This window comes from Macrotis lagotis, chromosome 1, assembly GCF_037893015.1.
Source record: "Macrotis lagotis isolate mMagLag1 chromosome 1, bilby.v1.9.chrom.fasta, whole genome shotgun sequence".
In the NCBI taxonomy this organism is placed as follows: Eukaryota; Metazoa; Chordata; class Mammalia; order Peramelemorphia; family Peramelidae; genus Macrotis; species Macrotis lagotis.
The window spans coordinates 374,564,066-374,586,587 of NC_133658.1; the positions used below are offsets into that span (position 1 = coordinate 374,564,066).

The 22,522-nt window shown below is 37.9% G+C and overlaps 1 protein-coding gene across 1 annotated transcript in view; it reads right to left on the reverse strand.

Annotated features, from left to right (window-relative positions):
* KCNIP1 (potassium voltage-gated channel interacting protein 1) overlaps positions 1-6,238 on the reverse strand; it is a 358,061-nt gene extending 351,823 nt beyond the window's left edge. Inside the window, exon 1 of the mRNA XM_074212431.1 lies at positions 6,121-6,238. Within this exon, the coding sequence (XP_074068532.1) occupies positions 6,121-6,181 (61 nt within the window). The 5' untranslated portion in view covers positions 6,182-6,238. The remainder of the gene's footprint in view (positions 1-6,120) is intronic.
* Between the last annotated feature and the right edge of the window lie 16,284 nt (positions 6,239-22,522).

Here is a 22,522-nt window from a genome sequence, read left to right on the forward strand (position 1 = left end):
ATGATGTCTCATGATCATCATTTCATTGTTATTCTATGTGAGGATTTCCTCAAGCCCTAGCTATTTTATTTATATATATATATATGTAACATATATATTCACATATATACACATGTGTTTATGCTTACATATTTATATAGATAATATATATTTTGTATGTACTTTGTATAATACATTTTTATTTACAAATTTTGAATATATTTATATATGTCTGCCTTGATAGAATATAAACTATGGATGTAAGCATCTGTTTTGCTTTGTATCCTCATCTCTCAGCATATTGCCTACTATATAATATTCTTTTTTGATTGAATTATTGACTAATTAAGTCAGATAATTCAGATTGAATTATCTGACTAACAAATTGAATTATCTGACTAATAATTGACTGATTATTGACTAATTAATTGGGGATGAGAGCAACTATTATGTTTAAGGCATTGTGCTAGGTACCATTGAAGACAGAGATAAAAAGTAGACCTGTGAATTCATTGATTTGTAGCTAGGTAATAAAGTGCATAGACTTGAGTTTGAATTCTGCCTCAGACACTTACTAGTTATGTGATCCTGGATAAGTCATGTTCTCAGTTACATTCCTTATCTGTAAAATGGGAATCATAATAGCTCCCATTTCCCAAGGTTGTTGTGAGCATCAAATGAGATTATGTATGTAAAGTGTTTTGCCAGTTTGATGGTTTTTTTATTATTACATAGGAAACTCTCAGGTGTGGGGGAATTTCTTTTTCCAATGAAGATTGGCACCTTCTTTACAATTTATATGTAAATATAGATACTCGAACCCTGAGAGATGAGGTGACTTGTCCTTGGTCACACACCCAGAAGTTTCAGAAACAAGACTTGACCCCAGATCTTCCTAACTATAAGGTCAGGCATCTATCCACTAAGCCATGATAGGGAAGATAAAGATGACTAAGAAAATATCCCTACCTCACATGGAATAACTCAGGGGGAAGATCTGTGGTTCATGGGACAAAGAGATGGTTTCTGGCAGGGGGGAAAGGATGAACAGGAATGTTTTCATGTGGGATGTGGCATTTGAGCAGGGCCTAGAAGTTCCAGGAGCATTAAATAGGGGAAGATGTGTATCAGTGGGGAGAAAATTCCATATAGCCAAGTAAATGAATGAATAAAGGGGAAAATTGCAAAGCATGAATGTGTCTCAGAGAAGCTGAGAAAAAAATAAAATTTGTTATAACTTGAATATGTCCTTCAAATGTAATGCATATCCTTGATAGAGATCATGTGGGGAAAATCCCATTTCTAAGTGCTCTTGGGATAGATAAGTCTGGAAAGAAGGGAAGGCTACTGACATGAAAATCAGGAGAATGGAACCTTAGTCCAGTTCTTTAATTCTCTACAAACTATATGACTTGGAACAAATCATTTAATTTCTCTGTACCTATTTCATTCATCCTCTGTAAAATGAGGAGAGGGTTAGCTAATGAACATACATCCCTCTACCTCTAAGATTCTGATTATTTTTCTCTGATTCTGAAATTCCCTAAGAATCCGAAGTTGCCTAGAGTTGCTTTGTCATTTCCTGTTGCTTACTGTAAAAATCTGTTGTGACTCAATTCTATTAGAATTCCTCCTAAGCATGCCCCTCCTCCATGCATACATGGCTGCAAGCTCACTTTCACACATATACAAAGCATCTGTCTGGTTCCCTTTTTAATTGCCCATTCCATAGACACCCCCTCCTTCTCCCCCTCCCCAACACACACACACACACACACACACACACACACACACACACACACACACACACAAAGACACACATTTCCACTCTCAGTGGAGAAAACAACAAGCCTTTGGAAATTTACAACTGGACTTTGGGATTTAGAAAATGAGCCCATGTTACCCAGTGGAGTGGCACTTTCCAATTCTAAATGCTGTATGAATAAAAGTCCCGACGGACTTTGAAACAACAAATGCATCCTCAAAATTAGGTGATGGGAATGAATGTAAACACATTTAAATTATCTGGAAAAATAATGAAAAATCTAAGACAGAAGGTATTTGTTGATGCCGAAAGCTGAAAATCAGAGCAAATAATTCACAAAATATCTACGCTCCCCAATGTCTCTTGTGGCTCTAACCAGTGCCAAATGAAAACGATTTGGACAATGTAACTATTCCCAATATATAATTAAAAAGGAAAACACAGGGAAGCAGGTGGGTAAGCTGGGGCGGGGGTGGGGGTGGGGTGGGGGTGGATTGACATCATCAGTACACAGTAGAATTTATGTCACAATAGATCCTGAATTCATATGGAGTCAGTGTCTGCTTTATTTTTTAGGTTCAAGTCACAGATAGTTGGAGTTGGAAATTGCTTTTGGAAGGAAGTGTTCAGGGATTATGACATTAGTGACTATCATTCCTAGAGCCAACTCATTCTAGACCAAGAGTTCTTAATTGTTTTTTGTTTTGTTTTGTTTTGTGTCATAGATCCCTTTGACCATCTGGTGAAGCCTGCAAGACTTTTTTCTCAGAATAATGTTTTTGAATGCATAAAAAATAGAGTATTAGAAAGGAAATTAGTTCTTTTGAAATACTTATCAATTTATTTTTCTAAGTTCACAGACACCAATTCCCCTCTCCTCTTCTAGGTTTCTAAAGGCACTAATGGAATATTCAAAAATAGGAAGGTCCAAGTCACACTCTAGCTCATAGACTCCTACAATCTCAAAGTCAGAAAGGGCCTAGTCCCATCCAAAGTAGAAAAGGAATCTCCTGTACAACATTGTTAAAGAAAAATCATTCATCCTCTGTTTAAGAACCTTTAGAGAGAGTGAAGCCATTGATTCCTGAGGCAGTCAATTCTACTTTTGAATGATTCTAATCATTAAGATTTTTTTCCCTTTTTTATATTTCCTCAACATCTGTTTTGTCTTTCTTTTTGTTTTTTTTTGAAACTTCTAATCTAGAATTCGTTATCCTCTGTGGGGTCAAGTAAAGCAAAATTCCACATGACAGTCCTTCAGATGGTTGAAATAATCATCATCTCTTCCCTGTCTTCTCTTTTCAAGGGAAGAATAGCTTCAGTTCCTTTAACTGACACACCAAAGATGGTACAGGTATCTACTTGCTGTTCTCTTCCAACCATGCTCCAGCTTATCATGTTCTTCCTACAATATAGCTCCCCAAAATGAATGTGATACCACAGGTGATGCCTTACCCAGGGTAGAAGGCAGCAAAATCTGTTTGTCACTTTCTGGCTGGAGCTGAGTTCCTAAAATAGTTCCCCAGACTCACAGCAAGTAACCCGCCAGGGGTTCTGCCAGCTTTAGTGAGTATTGGATAAATAGATAACACAAAGTTATATTGAGGAAGTTTGTGTGACACAGGGATGTCCTGAGGGACCCTAAGATAGATACCTGTTAGGGGAAAAAAAGGATCAGTTATGATTTCTTAGAAGCCTGTATAAAAAAGACTAGAAACTTTTCTGTCTCATGAAAAGTCCAATGGGACTCCCAGGGAAAATAATCTAGGGTTTCCTGGTTCTTCATTTAAGTTTTTTTTTAATCAGATCAGATCAATGTTTACATTAGAATAGGAACTTCTTAGTGAAAAATTTAATTTTTCAATGCAGGCTGATGCCCCATCCTGCTTTTATAACCATTAAGAGATGCTTGGAGGCACAGAGAGGTTAAATGAGTTGAGCAGGGTCACCTAGACAATATCTATCAGAGGCTGGAATAGAACCCAGACTATTCTGATTTGAGGCCAGCTCTTTATCCAGTATCTCACTATCCCACAGTTACCTCTTTTTAAAATGTTATACTGGGGGAATGGGGGGAGGAGGGAAAGAAGGAGAAAGAAAGAAAGGAGATGGGGAAAAGTTCCTTTGAAATCACAGAAAACTGAAACTTTAAATAAACTCACAAGTCCCACTGGTTCCCCATACTTCCTCTTGAACATTTCATTTCTGTTATCCTCAGAGAAGTGACCTATGAAGAGGTCAGGTATTTACATAATACATGCAACTTGTGAAAATTGGCATCATGGTGTGGTGGAAAGCACAATAGCCTTAGGTTCCAAAGACCAGGGATTGAATTTTAGGCTTTGCTGTCTACCATTCTGGTTAAAATTACTTCCTCCTTCTGGGCTCCAGTTTCTTCATCTGTAAAATGAGGGGATTGGACTAGGTAAATTCTAAGGTCCCTTTCATCTCTGAGTTCTGTGACCTAATGAAATATTTGTTTATGTTCCCCAGAATAAGTCTGGCATTAGTGGAAGAGAGAGGGACTTAGAGTCAGGAATTCAAATCTCACTTCAAACACTTACTAGCTGTGTGATTCTGGGCAAGTTATTAGGAGTCTTAGTTCTCTTGTCTGAAAAATAAGAAGATTCAACTAAATTGTCTTTGATGTTTCTTTCAGCGCTCTATGATCCTCACATTCTATGGACACAGTGTTGATTATTTCAATATTAGGTCGAGTCATCTATATTTGGCACCACCTATCAAATTTAACTTTTCCTTCCTTCCAAAACCATGTTGGACATCATTTAATTAAACTTCAAAGAATGGATGGAAATCCTAGTCCTACTTGTTTCCTCATCCAACATCAAACCAATGTCACTTACAATCTAATTGTACTGGAAACAGGTTTTCCAGAGCAGGTCATTTACCCGAAGTATACTGTGGAGGTCGTTGAACTTCATATGACAACTCCATTGCCTGGGCCAGGGCAAGGAACCTGCCATCCTTAGACCCTTACTGCTCAGATCATCTCAGGAACAGTACAATTAATTCCCTCTAAAGGAGATAAGTCCAGCGAGATTGAGATGTCTTCCTAATGATGCCAAGAGAGGCACTTAAGGAAGGCACATCTTTTCAAGGGTATTTTTTTTAAGTTCATATTGTATCCAAGTGTGTATCACTGTTGCCTTTAAAGTTAAAATCATTGATCAATACGTGGATAGATAGAAGGTACGCGCTTCATCAAAGCATTGATTCCCACATTTCATCATGGTTACAAAGTTGACAAAAAACTCTTGGTATAAGTTATGGGCACTAACAAATCTCTGGAAAATCCCTGTAGTCTTTACTCATTAAAAAAAAAACAAAACTAAACTAAAAACTTTTAAACATGCTACTTCTTCCTTCAGATTATTTCTAGATGTAAGATATTGGCATATTGGTGATGTGGTTCCTTTGACCCTGGCTAGTTGGATGCTCCCCTAAACCAACTCAAAAAAGAAAAGAGCTTCTTCCAGCTCCAACTGGAAGCTCCTGTCAACTTCCTGCCCATCCAGAGAGCGGAAAACTCAGCAGAAAAAGAACAGAAAAATGAAGTGTCCCCTCCAGCTGAGAAGGTTCAGTTACTGAAGTTCCTGGGGAGAAAAGGGAGTTGAGGTTCAGAGGGAAGCTTTGTTTATCTTTCAGGCCCACCCTCTACTGTCCCTTTCAATTTCCTATTCGATCCCCTGATGCTTTTAGTTAAGTCTCATGCATGGATGAGGTAGAAATGAAGCCTCTATTTGACCTGCTTGCTACCGACTTCCTGAGATGGGCGGAACAGGAGCTCTGAGCATCTTATCCCACCAGGCAGCTAATTCGTTTTGGTTTGCAGACGGAAGCTCTCTTTTCCCCTGCTGGGATTCCTGTGTCTAGAGCTAACATAGACATGTGTGTGGTCCCTATGTGTATAGTCGGTGCTCTGAGATGTCATGGGAACCAGGAGGTTTTCAAATAGATTTATTTATTCGCTAAAATTTCCAGCCCCAAATCTCTTTTCTGGCAGACTTTCAGTCCTTGTCTTCCTCATTTGCCATTTCCCCCCTCCTTTTTATAATTTAACTGAAACCAGGGTTCTGGTAGTCTCTGACAGCACCTGTCAATTGCCCATAGACATGGTCAAGAATGGCATGGCAAGCCCCAAAGGTATATCACAACCACAACTAAGCAAAGCCTAATCTCCCCCAGCGCTATTTCCTTCCCCGGAATTCACAGGGAATCTGGTTTCTAGAAAGGGGATCACACTTGCCCCTCACTTCCATATTCACAGTATCGCACATGGTGGTCCCCTTTTGCAGCACTCTAGCTCCCAAAACACAGCTCAAAGGAACAAAAGGTAGCGGAGGAGAGAAGCTTACCTTTGGAGGGTCGCCTTTGTTTGGTCTGCAGAGAGGAGAAGGTGCCCATCACAGCCCCCATGATCACTGGTAGTTGTGTGTGACTTTGGGTCTCCTCCCTCCCCCTCCCCTCCCCCTCTTTTAGAAAGAGATCAGTTTGGCTTGTCTACTGAAAAAAAAAAAGAAGAAGAAGAAGAAAAAGGAAAAGGAAAAGAAAGAAAAAAGAAAAAAGGGGCAGCCAACACTGCAGCTTGATATTCAGCAAACGTTGGGTTTGGAGATTTTTTTTTTCTCCTCTTCAGTCAACACACATGCACTGACTCACACAAGCAGCTGCTCTGTTATCATTCAAAACAGCTCCCCATCAAATGATCATGCCAGGTAGATTCCCTCAGACCAGGGCTGAAGGCAGATGCATCAAAATATTTACTGGAGCTCAGCCCCATCGACACATCGGGCTAATCCTTACTCCCGTCCCCGACGATGGTTGGAGCCAGGCAGCCAGCCGCCTGTGGGGCTGAGGCTCAATACCTCCCCTCCCCGTGCATACTAAACTCCAGTTCGGGAGGCTTGGGGTGGGTCTCCCGGGAGGCATGGGACTGGGGCTGAGTACCAATCATGAATGAATGAGAACCTGCTCAGTGGAAAATGAGAGTGAAGTAGACGGAGGCAGAGCAGCTGTGCGGAAGGCGCGCTCGCTGTGATGAATAGAGTCTTAGGGAAGAGAAGCAGGGAATCCAATTGTTTGGGGGTGGGGGGGACCCTCTTCCCTGGCGCATGACCTCTTCCTTCCCCACCCCAGCAAGGAAATAAGGAGAGTGGCAGACAGCCCGGGGGTAAATTGCCCCACTGCTTGTTTTCCTCCTCCCCCCCCTCACGTGTCAGATGCATGTGCTAAGCTGGTTTAATGATAACATCCTCATTGCATACAGTGCAGAGTAAAAATGGGCATATATCACCGTGAATGAGAAGCCTCAGCTATTGGCCTTGTCACCTCTCGTTGTAGCAGCAAATTTCCCCCTAGACCAAAAGATGCAGGTTGCCTTTAGAGAGAGTATAGTTTATCAGCGCCTGCCTTTGCAATGCCATCAGATTTTTTCCTCTCTCAAATTCTTGGTGTATTTATATATGGGAGCTCGGAGGGGAAGAGGGTCTGGGCCAGAGCCTGCAGAAGGAAAAGAAAAACTGAGCTGGTTAATACAGGCTGGGATGAAAGACGAATACCTGGTCAGGTTGCAATGCCCTCCCTTGCCACTGACCACACCCTGAGGGGGGGGGAGCTAAAAAACCCCTAAATAATGGAACATCTTCATAAAAAGTGGTGATGGAGGAACCATAGAATTCCTTCTAGGAATTCCAGATATGCACCCTAGGGTCACTGCCTTGCATAGACTTCTCAGGAATACTTAATAATCCTGCCAGTGGACAGAAAGCCCCAAACTGGGCTACTTCATATATACTCTTTGAGATAATCTTCATTTCATATGGGATATTAGAGATTGGAGGGATCTCTGAGAACATCTAGTCCTTCATTTTACATCTGAGAATAAAGGAGGTCTAGAGATAGAAATGACTTTTTTTTTTAACATAACACACCTAGTTAGACTAGACCCAAATTTTCCTAACTATATAGTTGAGTAGTCTTTTAGTTGACTTCTGGTGTTTTTTAATCTTGAAATGTGAAGATGATTTCAGGGACACCTACTTAGGATCTATGCTTCCCCAAATTTGGATGCTTATAAGTCTGTTTGGTAATGACCCTCTTATCCCCACTAAACACATAATATATACAGAGCCTCACTTCCCTTCTGCATGAGTTTATAATCTGATCCAATCCTATACAATGTGTGCATTGACATGGACAGATATGGTTATGATAAAATGAGGTAGTCAAGGAGAGGTCCAGTCAAAGTACACCAGAAAATATGCAGAGAGAGAATGTTTTTTATCTGAGAAGAATCCGAAAAGTTGTCAGGGAGGAGTTGGACCTTGAAGGAAGAGAAGGATTTTAACAAGTGACTCTGAGGAAGGTGTCCTTTCAAGCCCAGAGGATGGCCTAGATAAATGCATGAGAAACAGGCAAAGTAAGATGGGGGTCAGCTATTAGCCCAGGTTGGCTGCAATATGGATTATATAAGAGGAGTAATGGGAAATTAATCTAGAAATGTAGGCTGGGGTTAACTTGTAGAAGGACTTAAATGCCAGGCTAAGGAGTTTGTATTTTATCCTAAAGGGAACCATTAAATGTTTTTTGTTTGTTTGTTTGTTTCTTGTGTGTATGTGTTGGTTTTTTTTCAACAGACCAGTGCATTAGAAAGATTAGTTTGGCCGCAGCTGTATGCAATACAAATTAGAGAAAGGAGAAACCAGAGGCAGGGGAAGGCATCATAGCTCAGTCAAAAGAGTGATGAATAAATTTGGAGTCAGAGAACTTGGGTTCAAATCCCTGATCTGCCAAATCATTGTCTGCTTCAGTTTCCTGATATGTAAAATGGGGACAATGAAAATAATAGCATCTACCTCTCAGAGTTGTTGTGCAAATAAAATGAGATGTTTGTACAATACATCACAAGCTCCAAGTATTAGAAAAATGTTAGTGATTATTGCTACTACTAATCTATAAATATAGTAAATATCTATATAACCTTCATAAGCAAAAGCTCTTTGGCATCCTCAATAATTTTTAAAAGTATGAAGGGGTTCTGAGACTTAAAAGGATGAGACTCAGTCACTGATCTGAGTGATGAGGGTTCAAACCATCATGATAGTTGAATGAATGAGCCAAGGGGAATAGGTGTCAGAAGAATGGTAGAAATAGAATCACAATAAAAGATTTGGGGTAATGCTTTGAAAATAATTTTTGGTAAAACATATTCTACTTTTTAAAGCACTTATTTTTATTTGGTATTGGCTGCTAGGTGGCAGAGTGAATATTTTAATAGATCTGGAGTCAAGAAGACCTTAGCTCACTTCCTAGGTATATGATGCTAAACTATAGTGTCTTAACTATAAAATGGGGTGATGATAAGATCAACCTCCCAAGGTTGTTATGAGTATCAAATGCTAGAGCATTTATAAAGCTCTTGTCACAGTTCCTGGTTTTTGATGGGTATTTATTAAATGTTTGCTTCCTTCTTTTGCTAGTAAGGCAAATGAGGGCTAGAAAGGACCAGTGATTTCTTATTAAGCCTGTGTTATGTAATAACAGACTAGGGACTAGGGACTAGGGCCCAGTTGGAAGCCTTCTGATTTCTAGTCCTTGGTCTTTTGAAACCTTTCCAGGCCCAAGAACCTCCCAGGAGGAAAGTCATATGGTTCATTATACCTTTCTTCATTATTTGTTTGTTATTCCTCAAAATTCACAAAGTCATCCTGGGACTAGTTAACAGAGAGGGAAGGGGGAGGGATGGGTTTAGGGTACCAATTTCTTTCAAGTGATATGTAGGATGGATTTTTTCTTTCTTATTTCAAAATTGTTTTATTGATGCTCTTTAAAAGAAAAATATTGTTTTCACTCACCAAATGTTTCCTGCCTCAGTAGTAGACCCCTTCTTCACAATCAGGAAATATAGTTTTAAGCAAATCAAAATATAGGCCATGCCTAAAAATACACCCCTCATTTCTAATCTATTGTACAGGCCCTCTCTGCTTAGAGATAGGAGAAATGCTTTCCCATTAGTCCCCTGAAGTCATGATTGGTGACTACTTGGCCAGAATTCTCTTGTTTTTATTTTATAACTCTTGTCACTTTTTCATAACAGTATCCTCACTGTCTTATTTAGTTTTAGAACAATGATTAAATTAACTTTGCCTTTCCTCCAAGAAGTGATGTATCAATCTACTTGATCATATATTCATTCAGCTTCCCAGTATTTCTACATAGAACTCTCCCCCCCCTTCTCTCTCTCCAACTCTCACTACCACTCCTCCATGGGCATTGTTCCCCCCATTATAATGGAGAGCAGAAACTAAACTTATTTTTTATACTTTATTGTTGTTGTATTGTTGTATTCCCAGGCCTTACCATAATATTTAGTATGTGATTATCCTATAAACTTTTCTCCTAGCTCTGCTTACTTGGTTTTATTTCATCTAGTACCATTCTTCCTAAGCTTCCCTGGATTCTTCATATTTTTTGTTTCTTACATTTCCATTACATTCCCCTGCCACATTTTATTCAATCCTTTTCCAGCCAATGAGAACTACTTTCCAGTTCTTTACTACTACAAAAAGTGCTGCAATTTTATATATGGAAGACTTTTTCCCTCTTTCTTCGACTTTTCCTGAGATATAGACCTAGGAGTACTATTCTCAGATTAAAGGGCATGCTGTATAACATCTTTTCTGATATAATTCCAAATTACTTTCCAGGCCAGGGGAACCAATTCACAGCTTCACCAACAGTTCATCAATGTGTCAGTTTTCCTACTTGTACTCCAGCATTTATAATTTAATTCTTTTGTTATCTTTGCCAATGTGATGGTTGTAAAGTGAAACCTCAGGGTTTTAATTTGAATCTTAGTCTTAGTGATTTGGATCCTTTTTCATATAGTTGTTGATAATTTATATATTTTTTCTCTTGATAACCACCTGTTCTTAGTCTTTACTTAACAATTAGGGAATGGCTCTTGTTCTTATATATTTATATCATTTTAGGGATGGACCTTTTCCAAGAGCAATGAGTGGACTTCAGTTCATCTAAAGTTTGTCTTTTTCCATTTGAGAGTGAAAAGAAAGAAAAACAGGAGATACTGGCTAAACTTTTTGCTGGGATTACTTGGTCTGCTCTGGGAAGATTGTTAAACATCTGTGGATGATGACTCCTACTCAATGAAGTTTTTGGATATAGGTTTGGATAAGGTTTCTGGGTTCTGTGTGCAAGGTCATCACATGGCTAGGAAGTCAAGACTTAAACACAGGTTTTCTGACACCAAGACTGTTATTGCTTCTATCATATCATACTGCCTTGGCTGGAAATCTTCACTTTCTGAGCTCAAGTGATCTGAATTAATAATGATAATTATAGCTAGCATTTATATATTTCTTTACAATTTACAAAACATTTTATATCTATCATCTATCTATCTATATCTATCTATCTATCTATGTATATATCTATCATCTATCTATCTACCTATCCACCTGCCTATCTATCTATTATCTTCATCTGACCCTCACAACCATCCTGAAAAGAAGATGCTATTATTATCCACATTTTACATGTGGGGAAACTGAGACTTAAGAGAGGTTGAATGTGTCTCAAGTTACACAGATAGCAAATGTCTGAGTCAGGATTTGAAATCAATCTGTGCCATCTAGCTGCAAATGAACATCAGATGTCTGAGCAAATCTGAAGCCTTTCCTTAGAGAATAATACCTCCTGAGGAAGATAAGCTTGGGTCCATGGGAATTCCGCTTTGTCTGTGGGATGCTTAATTAATAAACATTCATTGCCACAGGATTCTTATTGTCCTTCCATGGAAACAAAGACATTTTTAAAAATTCACAGATTAATCTACCATATTCATTTGCTGCACATTTCATCCTTACACTTTCTAGAAGATGCCTATGATAAAATCTTGAATGGGGGAGAAAGAATTATATTTTTAAAAAATATTCTGATTTCATGTATATGTGTGTGAGAGACAGGCAGACAGAGAGATAGAGAGATACAGAGACAGAGAGAGAGAGACAGACAGACAGAGACAAAAACATAGAGATGGAGAGACACTAGAAACACAATGATACACAAAACAAAGAGAGATAGGAATAGAAAGGGAAATATTCACATAAACTTAACTCAAGTGCATAAGGAAGGATTTATGACAACCCTGATGGAGCATACGAGACAGTTTCTCAACCATAGTTTCTTCAAGTATAAGTATTGTTACACAGTATTCTGAGGAAGTGCCCCCTTGAAGGCATCATCCTAGATTTTTATTATCTCACTCTACCCCCTTCATATGCTTCTACTTTCAGGGACACCAAGGCAAAATAAACGTGGCTCAGAATTCCTCATCTCTGGTCAGAGGAGCTTGTCAGAGAAAGAGATATTTATGGAGGAGTAGGTTATTGTAAGACCAAGCATAGACTTATATGTATTCTTTGTCTTTGTCTATTCTTTGTCATGGTTTTCTTGAATTTTGTCAGATAAGTCCTTTCATGTAATATCTTTGGGGTACCTTCTTCGTGCTTCAACTCCTAAATCTATTTTCAATGTCTTTTTGTATATTAAGGAAAGATTCTTAAATTGCTTCAGGAAGGAGATGCAGTTGCCCTTGATTTTATTCTATTTTGCATTATTGTCCAAATGTTTTACATGCGTAATTCTAGTCTTCCAGAATAGAATGGTGTTGAGGGAAAATTTACATGTAAAAGATATGCATCTTTTATTTCTTTTGTGTATTGACCCCATCTCCCCAGTGTCTATCCTATCAGTGTATACATTATATTCAACAGATTCTTCATAAAATTCTCATGGCTGGAAAGGATCTTAGAAATATCCAGTATAAGCCATACATGAGTAGAAATTACTAGACAACACCCCTGCCAAGTGATAATTCAACTGCCACTCTTGGAGCTCAGGTAATGGGGAATTCACTGCTTCCTTATGCAGCCTATTCTACTTCTGCTTGGCTGTGGTTGTGAGGAGGCTTTTTTCACCCTTATATTGAGCTGAAATATGGTCTTCTGCATCTTCCACTTGTTGTCTATGGTTTTGCCCTCTGGGACCACACAGAACAAATTTAATCCCTTTTCCACATGACAGCCTTTCAAATGTTTGAAGACAGCTAAATGGGGATTATAATACATAAAATACCTGCCTCATAGGAGTTGTTCAAATAAGATGAAGAAGGTAAAGCATTTTACAAACCTTTGATATGATACAAATTCCACCTATTTTTTTTTTATCTCCAGGTTCTTCAAATGATCTTCCTAATGCGGGGTTGATTCTAAACACTCTTCTCTTTTCATTTTAACAAAGAGCACTATACTCTAGAAAAAAGTCTAACTAGGGCAGAATAGAGTAGGACTATGATGTCTCTTATTTTGGACATAACAAAACCTAAGAATACATTGACTTTTTGAGTTGTCACTCAAATAGTTTATTCACACAGAGTTACAGTCAACTAAAATGTGTAGGTCTTTTCTTATGTGACCAATAGGTTTAACTATGTCTTCCACATTCTGTATTTGTGAACTTGATTTGAGTTAAATGTAGGACTTTATAATGATTTCTAATAAATTTCATCTTCTTTAATTCAGTCTATTGTTTTTGCTTGTCAAGATCTTTTGGGGAGGTATTTATTTTATCTAATATATTATCCAAAGTGTTAACTATCTCCCTCATCTTTATGCCACTAACAAATTTGAGAAATGTGCCATTCAGGCCTGCATCTAATACTTCTTTTACACTTCCATGCATTCTTAGACTTGTCTATGTAAGCTCTCTCCCTAACATTGTAAATCATACCCCATCTATGTTTTCTTATGCTCTGTAATTATTGTTGTTGTTTTTGCTATTTTAGGCAATCAGGGTTAGATATTTTGCCTAGGACCATACAACTGATAAAGTCAGATTTAAACTCAAGTCTTCCTGACTCCATAGCCAGCACTATCCATTTTGCTATCTGGTTGCCCCTCTTCTGTATTCCTTATTCATGTTCTCTTATGATAAGTCAAAAGAGAATGTATCTAAAATTCTGGAGGCCATTCTGTAAATTCTTTAATATTCAATGAATGGATACCAGAAGAATTTTGGTTAGTGTTTTGCCCTCAGTGGTTCACTTCCTTTCCTGATTATTCATCTTCTGTCTGATATTTTTAGGTTACTTCTTGGGCACAGTGGTCACTGATAATATGTCTACTCATCCTTGGCATGTATCTCCCCCATTACTCTTTGCATCACCTGTCATTTCAATTCATTGCACACTGTAGTCATCAGTTCTTAATGTTCCATAGAAAAAAAGTGAAATGATACTTGGGAAGAGGTAGACAAGAAGCTTTTTTGGACATGGGCAAAAATACAAGGAAATGACACATGCTGGCTGGGGGAGGCATCACAATTTGGAAAGTAGTGAAAAGATGATTTTCAAGCTATCTTAAAGAGACAAAAATTCTGAGCAAATAAAAACACCCCCCCCCAACACACACAAACCACACTATTGGTAGCCAAAAAAGATCATTGAGAGGATATTGGTAATTACCAAACTATTTACCTACTTTCTCATTTTTATAAAATCATTTTGAAGTTGATTTACAACTGAGGGCATACAAAGAAGTTTCTGCAAACAATTTTTTATTGCTGATCACAACCTCATAGTCATATAATTTATTAAAACATGCAGGGAATGTAAGATTCTATTGTGTTTACTGATCAGTGAGCATCAAAAATCATTTGGCAAGATAAGGTAAAATACAACCTCAAAAGCTCTATTCCAATGAGATATCTTTTATGAAAATATTAATATTATATATTATTCCTTGTTAAATGAAAACAGAGTTAACTTTGCCCAGCTTCCAATGGCCACTACTCATTAAGTGAAGCATAAAACAGAGAGATGGATGTTTACCAATGTTTTGCACAGGTTCCAAATGGATAGGGGATTTCCAATAAATGAAGTCCTCCAGATGCTCCTATTTGCAGATAATATTGAGATGGTTGAATTAAGCCCTAAAGCCCTAGAGCTCCATATCAAAATTCATCCCTACTCAGAAGAGATCAGCCTAACAATCTATACAGGAAAAACCAAATGGCTGACTACTGTCTATTATCCGGACTACAATAAGCAATTGGAAAGACAGTCCATTAAGTTAGACCATCAGCACATACATCCTTTACAGGCACTGCAGATGGACAATGAGCTGGGCCAAGAATTGAATTGGAGAAGAGAAAGGGTTAGATTGCAATTTGAAAATTATATACCCTTTTCAGTCATTCCTGGTCACACTCTGAAACAAATCATTGACTTAAAAATTGTTAGCACTTTAAGGTTTGCAAAATTATTATCTCTTTTGATCCTCACTTCAACCCTGGGTGGTAGGTGCTATCACTACCTGCCCCTGCCCTGGCCCCATTTTCAAATGAGGAAATTGAGGCAAAATGTGGTTTTGACTTGCCCAGGGCTAAGCAAGTAGGTATAGGTATATGGTGGGATTTGAATCACCTTGCTTTTGTTGGTATATATATATATATATATATATATATATATATATATATATATATATATATATATACATACATTTATATATATATATATATATATATATATTGTTTGTTTGTTTGTTTTTAGGATCATCTTTAATTCCATGTCCCCTTTATTTTCCCTGTCTCTCCTCTTCTTGACAAGTGATTCTTTGTAACAATAACAAACAGAAAATTTTAAAAGGGAGAAAACAATCATTTCAGCAAAAAAAATTCAATTGAGGCTCTTAGTATATGCCACGTTCCATATCCATAAGTCATACTCTAAAAGAAAGGGGAAAGATACATTTGTCAATTATTTTTAAATTAAACTTAAATCCATCATTGTAAGACTAATAACCTTCTTCTAGTTAAGCAGCTTCAAGATCTGTGGTCCTCCACTAGAGATTTTTCCACCTTTGTTCAAAGTTCATTAATCTTCACATGAAAGCTCTTGTAGTCTTCTGGAATTTCATTTATCTGGATGTGGAAATTTGATTTCATTGTTGGTAGATGTGTGCCATATCCACCCATGCATTTTTTCTGAAGCACTATTTCATCAATGTAGAGAGTTCCCCTAAGATCTAAAATGATTTTGCAAATCTAATACTTAGGTTATTAGCAAATTGTGTGAGAGAACTGAGATATCCTTTGCCTGCTGTCATATCGCCAATAAGTGTCAGAGGTGTCATTTGTGAATTCAGTTTGCTAGTTTTTGACCATACCATACTGCCTCCTGCTGTCTTATAGATAACTTTTATGTTCAATTTTCTCATAAATTTTTATTCTTTCCTGTTCATTTGAAGACCATTCTTGGAAAAGAAAGCAAAAACAAAATAGGACCATATACTTCTCTGCCTTTTTTTTGGTCAGTAGAGCCTTTATGTACCAGACACAGTCATTGTGCTAAACTTTAGCATTACAAAGAGATGCAAAAATGAATCCTTGCTATCAAGGAACTCACACTCTAGTAGAGTAAACAACGGATAAACAATTCCATACAGTCAACATCTATACAAGATACATTGAAGATAATCAACTGAGGAGATTAAGAATCATGTTTATTGAACCCATTTACAGTTAATTTTGTACTTAAACTATGGTTCTTCGCCTCTGAACTTAGTGCAGAAATTAAGCTGACTTGTAAAATGATTTAATTACACAAATCCAGTTTACCTGCTTATTACTGTTTTATTTTTGCCTCAAGGAATTCTGCATCCTTTGGGGATGCGGATAGACACCAAGAAGTCTTTATTTTTACATGACCAATCTATGCAAAGAAATCTGGACCACTATCTTTTAACCTTTTAGATGAGTTTAGACAATGAACATTTGTTTGTCCCAGGAATGAAGGAAGGTTTTGTTGCCAGCCCCTCACTTCCCAACTTATAACCAATCATAGTTTCCCTAGATACAGCTATGTTACCCATCATTTTGTCCTCAATCCTGTGATGTACCTACCCTGTTGTGCTCTTTGTTCTAACCTTCTAAAAATGAGTTGTCTTCATCTTGGGTTCTTTAGAATAAATAGATTCCCTTTTTAAATATATTTGGTATCCTATTAATAAAAAGTTATCCTGTACCTCAATCTACATTATATTGTTGTTCATACTGAAATAAGTTGCTGGTTGATCTGGCTGCTACATATGCCACACCCAATATGAAGGGTGTGAGGTAATGAGAGCCTGTGCCAGATGATGGCTATACCAGAAGTGAGATATATACAAGAGATATTAGAAAAGTAAAGATACAAGATTAGGCAACATATTGGATAGAGAGGGTGGAGGGCGAGAGAATGAAACAAGATGTTAGCCTGGATATAGTGAAGTGGTTGTGAGCCTGGGTATATCGAAGAATGACAACATCCTAGACACTAAAAGGGAAGTTCATAAGTGGAAGAGAGTTTGATGAGAAAGATAATGAGTTCAGATTTGGATATGTTGAGTTTAAGATGGCTAGAAGGCATCCAGCTTGAGAAGTCCAGTATGAAGTTCATTTGTATTTGATCTCTCCTGGGCAACAATTCCAGCCAGTATCTATATATGTATCTTATCCCCAGTAGAGCTAGAAAAACTATGTTGTTGATTTTAATTGAATTAAGGAAGTACTTAGACCCCCCCCAAAGACACAAACCCATTTCATATGTGGCTTAAGACTTCAAAAGTTTTGGGGTCCCAAACCCAAAACTCTTCTGGAACTCCCCGTTTAACATTATTTTAGTTCTCATGTTCCTATTTTAGGAGAAGCATGATTTATCAGAAATTCCTTTTTGTGGGAAAACTCATCTGTGTTTGTAGAAGAAATAGCCATTAAAATACACCCTGCACCCTACACTAAGAGTCATTGGGGCCTTGACTGATTTTCTCTGCTTAGTGTTTTAATTTCTAAAATGTCTCATTGCTGATTGAGCCAGGTTCCAGGGAAGTACCAGTTGCACACATTAAGAGTGCTCTGCAGGCAAAACACCTTAATAAATATTGCTTGAGCTAGTTGTTGCCTTCTTTCTCTTCAACCATATGGGTGTAGACATCCCACAAATCAGAAAATTTTAAGTATCTTAGAGGTCATCTTGGCAGTCTTTTTTTTTCCCTAAGAGAGAGAAAGAGAGAAAGTGTAATTTTTTGAGGGACTTGGTGGAATGCAGGCTTTTTGAGGGATAGGACTATTTTCCTAGCATAGATGCTTAGCACCAATCCATTTTCATACTGGTGTCTTTCCCCTGAGATTTTATCCTATTTATCCAGGTATATCTTGTTTGTGCATGTTGTCTCTGTCATTGGACTGTGAGATCCATTATAAGAGGGATCATTTTTTTTTGTTTTTTTCCCCCCATATATTAAGTTCTACATATACAGTACGTGTCAAACTGTGAATAGACTCCTTGAGACTAACAAAAGAGTTTTTTTCCAACCCATTGGGTAGGAATGTTTGTTGAATGAGACTTAAGGTTGCTTCAAGTCATCTCATCTAACCTCTGACCCAGGAATCTTTATCAATCTATACAAGGCTCTACTACCTCTAACCTAAAACCAATCTGCCATTCCAGAGCTCATTCGCTTTTGAAATAAGCTGTCCATCCTCTTCTGTATGGTATCTATATGTAGAATCACAAAGGATATGCATTGCTCAGAGATTGAGAGTACTTTGAGATCCTGGAATAATATCCCTTATACTCTAGGGTATGTTGAAACTAAGAGCCAGAGCTGATTATTAGATTTTTCAATGTAAAAATTGTACATCTCAGGAAATTGGCAAATATTAGGACTTTACTTAATTGTTTAGACTTAAGAAAGTGATAGAGAAAATGTTAATAATACAGGTTAAACTTAAAAGTATGTCTTGAGAGAGCTAGTTGTTAAACATTTACTAGCAGACCCTTGTTCATTCTCCTCTCCCCCTGTCCTTCTCCCTTATCCCTGACAACTGGTGCTGATGAGAGAAGTGAAATATTGGTCCTCATTCTTGCTTTCCTGAACATGGAGAAAGAGAGTGAGGAAGGGAGAGAAGGAGAAAGGAAGGAAGGAAAAAGAGAGGGAGAGAAGAAGAGAAGGAAGGTAGAAGGGAAGAGAAGGAGGAAAGAAAAATGTAGGAATAATGTGATGGCCGATTAGGGAATCTTTTCATATGCCTCCCCATCTCCCTATTGGTGAGTTGGATTACTAATAGGAGAATGCTGCCATGGCAGTACCTACTTTCTTAGATTTCTCAGTGCCAAAGAACTCTTTAAATTGAAGTCTGAGAGGATAAGGGACCTAGTTTGAGTGGGCAGAGTGATCTTCATGTAGATATTATTGACTGAGCCTCTGAGAAGACAGTAAAATCTACTGGGAGTTCTACTGTGAACTCTTTCTTGATGAATAGCTGAGCTTCACACTCATTTGGAGTTGGCAACTTTCCCCCTCCCCACTCTCCCCTTTCATTTGGGCTGCCACTCAAGAGAGATGTTTCTTGACAAGAGTTGTTCATCAAAATGATTTCCACTTTTTGTTCTCTCTCTCTCTCTCTTTCTCTCTCCCTCCTCCTCATTTCCCTCCCCCCTTCCTCTTCCTCTCCCTTTCTCTCTCTCTCTCTCTGTCCATCCTTTCCCTCCCCTCTCTCCTCTTCTCTCTCCTTCCTTGATAATTTCCTATGATGAGCCCAGACATGTCAAGTACGGAGAGTTGGGAGCATTATTCTAGTTTATATTAATTGGCAGTCCATAGTTTCTACTAGTTTGAAATTTGCATGCTGCATTAGTATTCATGTGCACAAGCCCAGGGCTGTTCTAGAAGGAGAATGCTAGGCAGATGAGCACCAGGGCACCGATCTGAAACAAGGCCTTCAGAGCAATCTGTCTGACATTAAGACTACTGAGTGAGAGGTGTCAAAAGCTGGATGCTCAGATCCCTGAGAGACTGAGCTAGGAGTAGGTGGGGATGCTCTTTATTCTGCTCCCCAAGCTCTCCATCAGTTTTATACTTCCAACTAAGAACTCATCAAGCACTCATCAACCAGCATTTGCATCATTCTATCTTCGCTTTTTACTGGAATTATTTCTGGATCATAGTTCGCTGAAGAGCTCCAAGGGCTTGGGAGACAATGACACAAAATTCAAATCTACTTGATTCACCAAACATTTATTAATAACCTACTATATGCCAGGCAACATGTTATACCCTGGGAATACAATGACAAAAATGAGGGAAAAATAGCTCCTGCCATTACAGGTAGATCATTTTGGCTGAAATAAAGGAATTGTGAGGAGTAAAGGCACAATAGAACATAAGACTGAAAAGGAGGTTGGATCTAGAATAGATCATGGGAAGATATTACATGCCCAACTAAGTTAGACATTAAAAAAAATTAAACAGAAAATGAAGTATAGGATGCATTTATTATTCAAAAAATAGCTTGGGTCCTCAATAGAAAGTTAAGCTGAGTTAGCTGGGTGGTGCAGTGGATAGTGTTTCAGTCCTGGAGTCAGGAGGACCTGAGTTCAAATTCTGCCTTAGACACTATAACCTTACCAAAGAAAAAGAAACCTGGGTAAGACCTTGTCTCTCATCTTGCCTCAGCTATATATGCATATATACACACATGTGCATATATACATATATATCTAGCTATGTATATACACACATTTTATATATATATATATATATGAATATATAGACATAAATATAAATAGCTATATGACTCTGGGGCTCTTATAATAGGAATAATAATTGAAGTTATCACATAGTTGTGAAGAATGAGATTAAAGAATAGAAAACCCATTAACAACACTGAAGAGGTACTTGTAAGATGCTATATTTATTATTATTATTACATGGAGGTAGGAGTGGAAACCAGGCAAGTAGATCATTTATCAAGGAGATTATTGGTCTAGCGATAGCACAAGCATGAAGTTATAAAATCATATCCTGGCAGGTGATGATAGTGGAATTATAAGGAACAGGATGCTTTTTGTTCTCATTTCATTATTCCTATCCAGAATAACTCTGTGTCCAATCACTCAGGCTCAAAATATGAGGGACTTTCTCTACTCTTCCTTCTCCCTCCCCCTAATATGCAGTCAGTGACCACACAACATCATTTCCATTACCCTAATTCAGGACCTCATCACTCTCTGGACTATTGCAGTAATGGACTTCTTACCTCAAGTCTCTTATACCTCTCCACAAATTCAGGTCATTTCCTTTGAAAAAAAAAGCTCCAAGAGCTCCCTAGTGCCTTTCTGAATTTGGCCTTGGTCTACCCTTGGATATTTATTACAAATTACTTCTTTTTGCATAGATTACAGTCTAATCAACTGACTTTCTTGTAGCTTCCCACATGCCATATTTCATCTTCCATCTCTTTGCCTTTGTACAGGATCCTATGACTCTAATGTGCTCCTTTCTTATTTCTCCTTTTAGGAGCAGAATTAGGGCATGTAAAGCTAAACCTAGACTAGAGAGATAGTAAATTTGTAGAAGCCAGTCATTCTTACTTTTTTGTACTCTGGACTCTCATGACTCTGGAAGAAAGTGAGATTGAAGACCTTGCACAGCTCTGTCTCACTTAAATCCTATCATTTACTTGTAAGTCAAGATATCACCCTCCTGATGTCATTGGTCCTTTTCAAAAACAAAGGATGAAGAAGGAGGAGGAGGAGGAGGAGGGAGAAGAAGGACAACAACCAGCAATAACACATCACAATCAACAACCAGCATCCCTAGTTTCTTTTGATCCTCTGCTCAAGCACTGCAAGTTAAATTAGATTTTTGCTGACACTTCCTTAAGTCTGACTACTGGTACCTCCAAAATTACTTTGTATTCCCTTTTTACATATGATGTATTAATTTACATGTAAGTATGTTATTCTTCCACACCTTCCACTACAACCTAAAGTAGAATGGAAGTTTCTTGAGAGTAGAGGCAGTTTTATTTATTGTTTTTATATCTTCATGCCCAGTTCATATTTGACACTCAGTAGATACTTAAATATTGTTAATTGATGGGTAGATATGAGAAAGCATTTTGAAGGCAGAAGAACTGATCTTTATAATGATTTGTTCTGTAGCAAATCCTATGAACAGTTAGGTGGTACATTGGATAGAGTGCTAGGCTTGGAATTAGGAAGACCTTACACTTATAATATATAAATATAGATAAACAAAGCAAATCAGTACATTGGTTGTATCTGAAAATGTATATACCTCATTATGCAACAATTTGCTCTGTCTACCATGCCCTCTTTCAATAAGCAAGAGGCATTTCTTACCACCACATTAGCATTATGTTTCCTTAAGGGCAGGGATTTTTCTGGCTTTTCCTTTCTATCCACAGGATCTAGAAAATATTTTTGTTTAGTAACTTCAACCCTATTTGACTCTCTGTGACCCAATTTGGGGTTTTCTTGGCAATAATACTGGAGTGTTTTGCATTTCCTTCTTCAACTCATTTTATAGATGAGGAAACTCAGGCAAACAGAGTCAAGTGTCTTGTGCAGGGTCACACAGCAAGTAAGTATATGAGGTAGGATTTTAACCCTAGAAAAGGAATCTTTCTGAGTCCCGGCACATAGCTACCACAAACTTGATTGATTGCTTAAACTCACAATTGGTCAAAGTTCTGATCAGAGTTCTGAAGGTTTTAAATGCCATTCATTAGAATCCAAACTCCTGGTCTTATACCAATTACTAAATCAAAAGGCAACAATCTTACCCATCAAAGATGACAGTGGTCTTAGAATTACAGAACTTTAGAGCTGAAAGA